General features: G+C 38.6%; 1 protein-coding gene across 6 annotated transcripts in view; it reads right to left on the bottom strand.

Annotated features, from left to right (window-relative positions):
• Positions 1 to 12,918, bottom strand: part of SMURF2 (SMAD specific E3 ubiquitin protein ligase 2) — a 56,755-nt gene that overhangs the window by 7,721 nt on the left and 36,116 nt on the right. For all 6 annotated transcript variants that reach the window (XR_008207922.1, XR_008207921.1, XR_008207924.1 and 3 more), the window contains exons 6-13: positions 11,677 to 11,761; positions 10,328 to 10,411; positions 9,400 to 9,602; positions 9,150 to 9,234; positions 6,789 to 6,947; positions 2,516 to 2,726; positions 939 to 1,042; positions 273 to 387 (exon numbers count right to left, since the gene is read on the bottom strand). Coding sequence is in view for 1 of the 6 variants with exons in the window: in XM_052687826.1 (XP_052543786.1) it covers positions 273 to 387; positions 939 to 1,042; positions 2,516 to 2,726; positions 6,789 to 6,947; positions 9,150 to 9,234; positions 9,400 to 9,602; positions 10,328 to 10,411; positions 11,677 to 11,761 (1,046 nt within the window). In the remaining 5 variants the exon portion in view is untranslated. The remainder of the gene's footprint in view (positions 1 to 272; positions 388 to 938; positions 1,043 to 2,515; positions 2,727 to 6,788; positions 6,948 to 9,149; positions 9,235 to 9,399; positions 9,603 to 10,327; positions 10,412 to 11,676; positions 11,762 to 12,918) is intronic.

The raw sequence follows: 12,918 nt of genomic DNA, 5'->3' as shown, positions 1-12,918 counted from the left end.
GTATGTTGCTTCAAGTCCAGAAGTCTTACTGTTAAGAACTAAACTCCATTTCTCCCATAGGAAACACAAACTAACATCTTTAAGAGTATTAAGAACATTTGAGATGTTTCTTTGATCCACACTGAAAAGAAATGATGTCATTTCATAAATTCAGTCTCTAGCAATACTAATGTGAGAACTAGATTATTGAATCTAGAGCATTATTCTCCACGCGTCCCTACTTTGTGGGTCACAGAAGCATCATTTTACTGAACTCATAGTATCAGTCATACCGGGTTAACTGCAGAATCTGGGTTGATTTGCAGTGTGTAGATATCATCTCGGGAATATTGGAAGAGACCATAATAAGGATTCAACATTTCATGTGACAACAGGTAGAGCCACTCCCTGAAGAACAGAAAAAAAAGAATTTACTGCATAACCCTAGATTAATTAATTAATTAATTAATTAAAAAAGTATTCATTAATTAATCAATACTTTTCAACCTTTTCAAAGGACAGTTAGCTATGCACATGCAGAAATCAGAATTATTTTTACTGGTTCAGTAACAGCACAGCATCTCTCGGCTTGCCATATTTCCCAGCCTGCCAAGATTTTCCTTCAAGTTACCACTTTCTAAGGGTTACTGATTATGATTCTGGCACCAAGTTGAGTGTTTAGTGGTGTACATACATTCCCAAATACCCAACTTTACCAATCAACACCAAAGGTGTCTCTGATGCAATCTGTAATGTGCATTTTGATTTATTTACAAGAAATTCTCTTTTCTTTGAAAAGACTATCTGAAAAATGTACACTCTTCTGACATATAACAACACTGGAATGCACAGAAATAAGAATGATTTTAAAAGAAAAAGAGCTGCTGTCAGTCTGGTGTAGGAATCAAAGCAGTGCAGCTGGTGGGGCTGGGGAAAGGGATGGAGGATGCACTGTTTACCTGGCAACACCTCCATAATCAAGGCCTTCCTCCCCACGGAACTTTATCATTAATCGTTTCCACAGATCTTTTGGCCTCATCTTCATGACTTGCCTGTAGGATTCCTGTAAATACACAAAAGGTTCTTTTATTAACTGCTGTTTACAGACAAGCAGCTACCACTCTTAATAGAAATGGAGTCTCAGAGTCCAAAGGGGATATTATTCTTCTACATACTAACTGCTGTCTCTCCAATCACAAGCTATTGCAGAGTTTTCTATAAATGCGATAATGCTTGTCAAGTAAAAGATAAGCAAGAACAACTGCCTCTAAGCTTCAGGGGTGCAGAGTGATCATATTTCTTTTTTTTATCTTCACGTAACTCACCTCACACACAAAAACATCCCTATGTCAGTAAACTTTTTGTTTTTGCTCTCATTTTTGCAGTGTGGAAAGCCAGCAGTGGAACTTCTACTGATTAGAAGATGTGCAAGCCTCCATGAAGCATCTTAAGATGCTTAAGCAACTTAAGCACCAATGCCACCCCAGTATATCTATGGAATTATTCCTCTATCAGTAAGACTTCACCAAGACAATATGAAAAGAATGCTAAAGTGAGGCAAACCAAATACTGGTTTTAAAGAAGAATTAAATCAAAGGTTTTATTTATATCCAGTAATGATGCCCTCAATCTTTGGCTTTGGGGAAGAGAAGAGGTAGGCATGCCTGGGGCACTTCAGAAGAAGAACATAATAATTTCCACTGCTTTACAGCAGCCTTTCTCCCCCTTCTTTTTCAGTTTATTATGAAGTGATTTGACTGTCTCCAAAGGGAATACCAACACAAATATTTCTTGGCTGAATAAACAGTGACAACACAGTGGGGCTATCATGTTTGCGGGTGGAGCAAAAACACAACAGGGATGGGTGGGATGGGTGATAAAGTTCTTGAGACAAAATGTTCTCTAGAAAAGCCAATGAATTATAACTGCATTTCATCAATTCATCAGAATTATTCTGCTGAACAATCTCAAAGATATCCCAACAAGGGCACTTTTGGTCACTTAGATGCCTACAGAATTCATATAACAGATCTGGTTTGGAAAAATACTGCACCTCTCTTGGTTCTGGCTGGTAAGTAATCTTGACCCAAAGATGAATGCTATTCAATACCAGTCTCTTCACTGAAGTTACAAATACATCAAGGGTCATTTTCTGATTGTTTGGTTTTCAATGTGCACCATTCTCTCTGTTAGGAGAGGCTTTCCCACATTTTGGGAAGAAGTGAAACAGCATCTTCAAATAGATGAAGTGCTTGGATGCTTTCCTCAGTCCCTGAGACAGTCTGCACATCTCTAACCACAGGAAAACTTTTCTCCTTGTTCTTCTTCCCCATGTGGTAAACACATCTATTTTACATGCACAATTGTTCTGAATATCCCCCTAAAATGCTTCCTCTCCCCATTCACCACCGGCAAAATCTCAGCTTTAACTCCAGACTTCAACATTTTATCTAACTGAAAGAATTCTTCAGACCGTTACGGACAACCCTCCTCCCCTTCCCTCAATATTAACAAATGGGTCAAGTTCTCAAGTTACCTCAAAAATCTCTTCCCTGGAGACCTCAATACGACAATGGCCAGCTTGAGGTTGCTGCTGTGACAGCTCTTGCCTCAGGATCTTGAGCTTCTGCACCAGGTCTCGTTTGTACCTTGGCACAGTCAGACACTCTGCCTCATCTGGCAGCTGACACAGGGACACTACCTGCTGCTGCTGCTGGTGCTGCTGATCTTTAAGTTGATTCTGGCGGCTAGAAACAAACACAGCTGTTTGCAGACATTCCAGTCACACGTCTCCTGTTTTCTTTATGCGTTTCTTAAAGGCTCAGTCTTAGTAACTAACACACTTTCGATTTACTGTGATTACTGTGATTACACTAACAACATTCAGGCCTAGAAAAAAGTACATTCAGAGAGCTTTTACCCTGACTAAAGACATATGCTTCTGTCTTTCTTGGCAACTATCAGCTGTTTTTAGAGTTTGTTATTTCTATTAGTGCTACTCTACAAAGTATGTAAAAGGTTACAGCACGATATAATAAGGTATTAACCATGCAGTTTTACTACTAAGCTGCTGACACTGAATTTCTCAGGTACCGTTTCCATATTTCCTTTGCGTGTTTTGCCTTCCTTCGATTTAAAATTCAGGGATCAGCCAAACACTCTGCCTCTAATCTACACTCAATACCATAGTCTGTTTTAAATGGCTTGTATGAAAAAGAGTAAGCTTACAAAAAGATGTTTGTACTGGCAGCTTGGCAAGGACCTTGTCCCTTGTACCTGGCCTAGTCTGGACCACAGGAATGTGGGGAGCTCACATGTAACTAACTGGCACAGATAAGCAAGTATTTTCACTAGCAATTCTAAGAGATTTTGTAAATCTAACTTCTAACTGGATAAAGTCAATTTGAGCAGAGATGTCCTTCCTTGTGTCACTCCTCAAATAGGTGTTTTTGCATCACCAAGCTTTTTAGTATGGCATTTCCAAACAGGAGGACAAAAGCTGTATTTTCCCTAAAACTTGAAAAGCCTCTGTGCAGGATATGTGGTAACACCCCAAATTTATTGGATAAATAGGAAAGGTCACAATTCAAATTTTTTTTTTTTTTTTTTCCAATGGAATGTTAATAATTTTTTTTCAACATCAAGGACCAAACATATGAGATAGAACCACACACAACTTCAATGTATTTTAAAATTTCAGCCTATTGCCTGTTTTGAAACAAAGTCTACTGAGAAAGCTCCCCTGACCGACAAAACTTCATTTCCAGCAGGCTTTCACCACCACAGCGTTCATTTCTGGCAATTAAAAAAAGAAGTGGGAGTGTTCCCAGTTTGCCCCGTGGTTCTGACTGCTATTCTCTTATTTTCAAACCTTTCATTTAAAGTTAATTTGCATGAACCATGTTCAAGGGAAATTTACACCAGTTTCCTGGGATCATCACTATCAGCAGTCTTACAAACCTGCCATTTAGAAGCCCCTGCAATGACACACATTTGGATCAGCTCAGCAACAGCTGAAAGCTATCTTATTATTAATAATATTATCTTTTTACATCTGGGCTTTAAGAAGAGAATAATGCACAGCAATCCAATTCTGCCACAGTGCCCTAAGATGCAATACTTTGGAAATAAGCTTAAATGATTTGGGGATATTCAGTGTTCTCTTGACTGTTCTTAAATTAAGGCAACCTTAACTTTATTCCTAAGCTGATCACATTATTACAATAAACAACAGTTATTTTAAAAGTCAATCCCAAGAAATCAATTCATTACAACAGCTTACAAAGATACTTGTTGTGGCTCCAGAATACAGTTCTATGTCATTTGTGCTACATGCATGATATTTTTGTATCATTATTAGTTCTAAATACCAATCTCAAACTGTATTTAATTGATAAACAAATTAAAGCAAAATTATTCCGTCTTATGCTTTCTCAAACTCTGGAAGAACAATCTTATGGAAATATTCCTTGTATATACCTACCAGAAAGGGTAACAATAAACACTAAGGTGAGGCTACAGTGGTACCACATTTCACAGTGTAAAAGCACAGCAGCCTAGACATGGAACTAGTCAATCTTAAAGAAAATGCAATCTCTGAAATAAGCATGAGTTCAAGATGTATGCATCAAATTAAACCAATCTAAAATAAAGCAGAACTGGAAGAAAAAGTAAAGTGCCATTCTCTGTGTAAGGCTAAAAATAATCAGTGTAGCATTAGCTAAATAATCCACAGTGCTTGAAGTAATTAAATGTAATTTCTTCGTTTGTTTTCACAGCTGAATGAGCCTGCTTGATTGTGTGCTGTACTTTGAGGATAGAGCTAAGTACTTTTCAGGTACCATAACTATCAAAACCTATTGTGAACTCTTGGCTAACATTTTAAAAGCAGAACTGGATGACAAATTTGCTTATTTTCATAACTTGTAATGCCATCATTGGAAGAATAAACTCCTTTACTCAGCTTGACAGAAAAGTCAGTATTACTAAAAGCACATTTTTTATTACAGCTTTGAACATAAAACTATCCCACCCATCCCACCCAAATACTAAACTTATTTCTCAGATAATTAAAAATGTCAGGCCAAAGATATATTGCTTTTTTTTTTTTTTCTTTTCTTTTTTTTAATAACAAATGAGGTGGCTTAACAATTAAATAAAACAAGTTTAAAAGCTTTCACATATCCTGTTTGGTGCAATAAAAGAATAAACACTAGAAAAGATTTATCAGGCATCAGGCTTTGCTGATGACACTGCTGGCTGGATTTCTGAAATCCTTTCCTAATGAAAGACAGATGTACAAATGAGAAAGAACTACTAGAGTGTACTTAAGTTTAAATAAATGTAATGTGCTTTTTAAACTTAAAAGACAAAGGGGATTTTCTAGATGAAAAGCTATACACTGTCCTTCGCAACACATGAACCCAGCCACGTGTCTCTGCTACCACTGGAAATAAACCTACCTGTGAAGGACCCTGTTTTACATCACGTCCAGTTAACTAACTTCCTGTGCTTTAGGAATTACATTGTTATAGTCGAGAGGATCTGAAGTTATCTTTGGGTAAAATAGCTACGTCTGAATTCAATGTCTGGATGATGGGAACTTCACTTAAGCTCTGTAATATGCAGATGTACACCAATGACTTTTTACACAAAGAAATGCTTAACAGCCCAAAAGGGAGAGGTGTCTAAATATTCAATTCAAATGGATATGGGGCAGACAAAGCCTGTCCAATTTGTGTGTATTACACACAAGATAGGTGTGCTTCATAGACATTACTTTTCTTGCCTTCATTATCTTTGCTTGCTCCCATTATTGTTTCCTTCAACGTCTCTTCCTAAGGATTCTCTTCCTTAAAAGACTATTCCTCACATGACTTTCTATCTAACTCTTTATTATTCCCTCCACTCAAGAGCTACCTAATATTTTACAGGTGTTTCCCCAAAAAGGTGGTGATAAGAGTCAAATTCCTGCAGAGCTTGGACAAACTGATAGCCATGCAGAGGCAAAAGAGCAATGTTTGCTTTTTCGTTTCCATTTTCAGTAGAGCTCCCCAGTGTCAAACATGTGGCTGGGAATAAGAAAAAATATCCAGAATCTCATTCAGTTTCCTCCTCTTTCTAAAGCTGTGATATGAATACGTAATGTCTGCACTAAGGCAGAAAAAATATTTTTGTTTTCGTGTTTTTTCTTTTCGTGGTAAAAAATCCAATTTAAATTATTTGGGTCTTTTACTTTGAGTACACCTGAACTAACCTTACCTTAAAACAGGAGCTGAATTATTTTTCTTTTTCTCTGAGTAGTTGGGCACTTCTATCCCCTTGCTTACCTGAATTGGGTATTGAATGCAATCTGATATTCTAAAAAACAAGTACTCCATCATTGAAAGTAGTACTAAGCAAAAAGAAAAGAAAAGAAAGTGTCTCTCACCGTTGGAAAAAAATTCCACAGGCCAGCCTTTGCATGGGAAGGCACTTGCTTCTTCCCTCCATCCTGGCCCCCACTCCTGGCACCATGATAGCCACATTCCTGTCTATATGTGCCAGAGGGATGTTTGTTTTGCTTTTTGGTTTGTTCTGCAGTGTTGTTTGTTTCTTTTCCTTCTTTGCAGTTTCATTTTAAATACAAGAGCAGTCAAACCCTCTTTGCTACGTAACAGAGTAGGCTGGCAGTGTGTTACAGAATGTCACTGTTACACCTCCAGTTCTACTTAACGGCAGAATACGTCTCAATACAAAATCCAGCACACCTCAAGAGTCACTTTCTTTCCTCTATTATATTCAACACATGCTGGAGACTTTAGACTTACTTTAAGACTAAATGCAAGTTAGCAGATAGCCGCGGGTCTGTAAACTGCGTTGTCCTGTTGTTATGGTCAACAAAATAAACTCTGCCTGTTGCCGTATTTCGGATCTCCCATCCAGGAGGCAGTGGACCAAGCTCTTCACAATTGATGTTGCTAAGATCCCTGTGAAAACAAATATAAAATGAAAAATACCTCAGCATTTGGCCTCTGAGCCAAACAAGCGTAAATGTAACAGAACAATTCCATGAAGTCTGAGAAAATGTATTGTTTCAGAAACCTGATCTGTTCAGCTGGAATCTCTACTCCCAAGGTGCAGCCCACCAAAGAAAAAACACACACCCCACAACACTTGCTGTAAGGAAAAAAAATCTTATCAAATAGCCTTCTTTTGTACAGACCAACTTCAGACGTTAAATTCATACAGGCTTAAAACAAAAATACAGGCCACTGCCACATTTGCTAAAATGGAATTGCAATTCTACACCAATTCTGACAGAAAACGTTTTTAAAACATCATTAATCACATAAGGAGCTCTGAATCACACATGAAAAGCTCCTACAAAACAGAACTGTATTTGGGAAGAGTTACACATTCCATGGGGAATTACACATGGGATACATGTATGCCACAGGTGATTTTTGCCCCCCGGCCCTCAAAGCTAGTGGGAAGAAAACGGTTTTCTAACAAAATCTTTTGAACATCTTAAAAAAATGTAAGCACAACGAGCAACACAGAGAAACCCACACTGGGCTTAAGAAAATTCTGCTGAAAACAGCATGACTACAGTGGGTTCAGAGGTTCACTGAAGACAAACTATTAGCTTTTTAAAAAATCAACAACGCACACTGTTATGCATATAATTCACACTTCAGCTACCACCTACTGCCAAGAACTTTTTTGAAGGCACAAGTCCTCAGATCCCCCAGTATCCTACAGGCTGACAGGAGGGAAAAGCTCAGGGGCAGAAGGGCTGAAAAGATGCGGGCTGCAGGGATTCAGTGAGCTGAGAGGGCTGAGAAGCTGCAAAAGGAAGCAGGAGGCCCTGGGCCCGAGCTTCTGCTGGTAGTGCTGATGCACACAGCGCTGAACACGGCCCTGGGAACCACAAGGCTTTTTTTTTTTTTTTTTTAGCAACCGTGGTACATTAACATAAAAATACAGTACTTCTTAGAAATGACATCAGCTGCATCCCTTGTCCCTGTGGTTGGTACATGCAAACAGCCAAATTTTGTTCTCAGAGATGCACAGTTTCTGTTGCCACACCTAAGAGCAGCATTTTGGATTTTGTACGTAATCATTACACCACAAAATTTAGGAAACTTAACTTTCTTCATCTCTTAATTTACTTTTTAGAGAAATCTAGTTTCTAGTTTTATATACTACACAAATGATGTGAGCAAAACCTTCCCAATACACAACTGTCAACTCTGCTGCACTCTCAAGTCTGAAGATAATGCATCATAGTGAAGAATAATTCTGTAACACAAAAGTAGTACTAAAAACAATTAGAAGAATCATTTGAAAACGCAACAAAATTACAGCTATGAGGCACTTCAAGCCTTCCCAGGAAACCTAAAATCCATTTCCACCAGAAGGAGCACCAGCAGCAACTGACAGAGCTGCTACAATTTTCATCAAGGCCTGCCAACTTCAAACAGCACATGTTTAAAAAAAAAAAAAAAAAAAAAAAGCCATTGAAAATTATTGCCTCTTAAAATGTATGGCTGATATTCGTAAAGAACAATCAGAAACTAACAGTATTTTCTCTGTTATCCTTCCTTCCCCTCAAACACATCAGAAATAACCATGGGTACAATCACATACAATGTCGGTGTGTACATGTGCACACATAAATAAAGATACTGAAGTAAAAGAACTCTTCAGATTTATTTTCTATCAAGTGTAATATATCTGCATGAGGAAGAGCACTTTGAATATTCAATCACAGGTTAGACTTTTTTAGACTCTGCTTCTTTTCTTCTCTCCTCAAAATTCCCGATTTGCAAGTTTCTCATTATCAGTGTGAAAGAATACACAAATACAGGTGTTGTTCACTTCAAACATGGAATTCAAATACAAAACAACCCAGTTTTAACTAAAGGACCTAGATAAACCTACATTTTTGGAAGCACTCAGATTCTACTTTTTGTTTAATTACTTTGCATAATACTAAAATCTGGACTCGGCTGAAATTCATACAATTAACTGATTCCAGGTGTTTCATATTGTTTTAAAACACCACTGTTTAAATAATTTCTTCTAGGGGCCAACAGGCAAAAAAAATTACTGCACAGAGGGCTCCAAGGACAGATTGGGAACTGTTCTGATTTGACAACCTAAGGACACTTTCAGCATTTTCTTACCTGGGTACTCTTGGATCATGCCACGTACTAACACCAGTTTGAGTATGCAGAAAATAGACCTGACCTTGCTGAGTCGTCCTTTGCTCTGCGAAATCAAGACAAATTAATAAATGTGAGAACAAAATACGTAACACAAAAACTCACACAGACTGATTAGCCCAAAGTAAGGAATCGAAGTGATCTAACATACAGAAGACAAAGCCCATTTTCCCAGTTACGTGAAATATCTAAAATTAACTGATTTACATACCATAGCCTTCAGGCAAATCAGGAGGTGTGTGCAAATGTGTCCTGCTCATGTAATTCCTGTGCCTCTGCGACCTGACCCTCCTCTCTGCCAGCCGGGGATCTGATGACTGCCCACACGTGGCACCATTTGTTCCCGTAATTGGAGTGTTCTCATCCACGAAGCAGCTCAGTGGTCTGCCTGGACTGGAGTATTCTGATGCTGGCCTGTTGAGAAATACATGAACATTACCTGCTTCCCGTACCAGAATTAATCAACATTTTTGTCACCATTACTTCAGGTAATACGAATTAAAAGCTGGTGTAGAGACATTTATGCATGGCAAGCCACTAGAATGCTTGCAGAAATCTGAGAGGAGTCATGGCACTTCCAGGCAAGATGGCCTTCCCACTGTCCTTTATATGCTTTTGTCTGTCAGTGTCACTAAAAGCTTCATCTGAAGGCTCTTAGAAAACTTTGTGGGCTGCAGAACAGAGCAGTCGAGCCCTGGACCAGGGCGCCTTGATGATGGGCAGACAGCTGTCCTGTGCTTGCTGAGTTCATCCCAGAGTAATGAGTAAACCTCTTCACCTACCCCACGGTCTGACCTAACACTTCAGTTTATGACATTACAGGATCAAGGTCACATCAAACGCTCACAACGAGCAGTTCCCATCCTAAAAAAAGAGAGTGCTGAGAGTAAAATTATTATTCTTTTATGAGCAGCACATAGCCCAAGCTTTCTCACCTTCCCTTGATAAGCCTCACAAAGCTATAATGTCTCATCCCTTTCAAGAAAGTGATTAGACAAGGATGGTGGAAATGGGCTACGTGTTTGCAGAGGGACACTGGAATGCAGAATACCTCCTGGCAGACAGACTTCCTTGTGGTCAGTGTTCCAGGTCAGCAGACAAACATCACCATATGCACGGTCTCCTAAACAATTTCTTACCGTGTTGGTCGTTCCCACTGAGTTGTTCTTGTAATATGATTCAAATACTGGATCCTTCCAGAAGCAGTTCTCCTTTCCTCCCACCTACCATTCAGACATGAAGAGATAAGGCAATGAGTGGTATTTAACCAGGAAACCAGGGCACAAAACGTTTCCATCATAAATGCCAACTCAGGAAGACTTACTATAATGAATCGTGTTAGCTGAACAAGGTAACAGGAAACAAAGGAAAGTTCAACTCTAATTACTTTTACATGCTTTTCCCTTAGAACCAGGGTATTATTAACAAGATCACACCTTCTTGTTCAATAAATATTTGAATTTTAATTACATTCAAATAGTCACTGAAAAAAACTTATTTACTAAACTTAAACAGGATCAGTGGTCAATAAAAGTCCTCTCACAGCACCTTCATGCAATGCTTAGTTTCATTTAAAAAGTCACCTTCTATTAACAAGGCTTTTTCATTATTAATATTTTTGCACTCCAAAATACACGGGGCTGTACAGCTAACTGCAGTCACACAAATATGCAATATTTATACAATGAGCATTTTTAAGTGATAGTTTAAAAGCATTTTCAAAAACACTCTGGACTTCCTCAGATTCTAGATTAACAAAGCATTGCTGCTTAGAACCTAGATGACGATTCACATTTTAAGGCTCATCACCTGATGAGTTTGTCCTGTCTTTATCTGCCAAGAATCACACTCAGAGCTTCTGTGCTTGCTCTGAAAAAGTTGATGACAACACCAGACCTAAAACAGAGCATATTTCTGTATTTGCAAAACTGTTTTAGGTGTTAATGATGTCATTAACTCTGCCAGGGAATATCAAAATCCCAAGCCCAGTGTTTGGGAGGTAAGGACAGCACGAACTCAGGCTCCATTATCTTTTCCAATCATGTTTTCTTCACCATGATTTACGTGAAAGAAGAAAAAGCACAGTTTTCTACCACAGTATATACAGCTGCACAGCTGTGTAGAAGACAGCCAGGCCTGTGTGCTACTGCATTACTACGAACTGGATGAAGTCAATTTGTTGACCATGATTTAACACAATATTAGTTTATCAATTCTATAATTTAGAAGGTATATTTTCTAAGCATATTTTAAAAACGCATTTATGCACATCTGCCACCTCCTCCTGTTTTCCAAAAAAAAAGAGAGGGGTCAAACTATTAACTATTCTGCGTAACCCTGTTGGCTAATTTGCTGCTCCTAAATTTGAACCTGTAGAACTTTTGAGTGTGAGAACAAAAACAAATTAGCCCATTTATACTTTGACTTCCCATTACTGCAGAAGCCCTTTGTGTGAACTGTATTTGTGTTGATAGTAGAGTCAGCTTACCCATCTGGTAAATCATTGTCAAACAAACGACTGCAGTCCACGACTTGTCCTCCCGTGCCTATTCGGTCTCTGGACTGAAGACTTACTATTGAGATAATAAAGGAATCGTTAAAGATATGACATCTGCAGGTGAATTACAGGGACACTTAAAAAGAGAAACAGCACAATTCAGAGGACTAAGCTGAACCACGATCTGTGTATTTTTTATTTTCCACAGCTTTTCACACATGTTAATACTCTACACATCGTTTAAATAGATATAAAGTTAAGGCAGGAAAAGAAGTTCATTCTGAAGCTGTCATAAGCTTTCCCCTGTAGGAAGGGGACTATCATACCATGCTGTCCTCATGGACAGAATGGCTCCAGCAGCAAGTGGGCTGTACTAATGTACTGCGAGGGCCAAACCTACTGCTAACATGATTTTGACTCCTTACCACACATTCTATGTGCACATGACATCTACACACACATACAAAACCAAGCAGAACTGAACACCACTGGAAATGCTGTGTATTTCATGAGTTAGTTACTGTCAGTGGTAGGAAGTCAAACCAACACTCACACAAAGCAATGCTCAGCACCCTGCAAAGTCCCTCCTGCTCTCAGCAGAACCGAACTGTATCAAGACTGGATTTCTTTTAAAAACGTTTCCTTGTGATGAATATTTATGTCCGAAGCTGTTGTGCGTAGTACAGTTATGAAAACAGATTTCTAGGGGCAGTCTTTGTTCCCGGTATCATAATTAGCAAATGTCTAATCTGACACCTTATGACATGCATTGCTGTGGGTTACTTTTTAAGATGTTTTGCTTTGCTTTTAACAATAAAATGACTACTTAAAAACTAAACCCATGCTGTAACACATTTCTTGAGGTGGCACTACCGTGCCTTTGGACAGCTGTTCAGGCTCTGTCTGCATGCAAAGTGGAATAAACTTCCAGACTTAATGTGTACACAACCAAACACTCACTCAGATCACAAAGTTAAGTGAAGATGGAACACCACCTGTAACTTTTGCCAGAGATGCTGAACTGTCAATGACAGCATGCTTTGAAGTTTAAGATTTTGGGCCTTCACCAGACCAACCCAGGAACCCTGCAGCACCTGCTTGCCTTACTCTTGATCAGTATTAACTCGTCTTCCACATTCACTAACACTACACAGTAACTTCTTACAGCAAAATGTACCTTACATTTAATTTCAAACAATATGAAATCTTAAATTATGTATTTATTCTGCAACA

Source organism: Tympanuchus pallidicinctus, unplaced genomic scaffold (genome assembly GCF_026119805.1).
Source record: "Tympanuchus pallidicinctus isolate F22 unplaced genomic scaffold, pur_lepc_1.0 scaffold23, whole genome shotgun sequence".
Lineage (NCBI taxonomy): Eukaryota > Metazoa > Chordata > Aves > Galliformes > Phasianidae > Tympanuchus > Tympanuchus pallidicinctus.
This window is presented reverse-complemented; position numbering and strand designations above follow the sequence as displayed.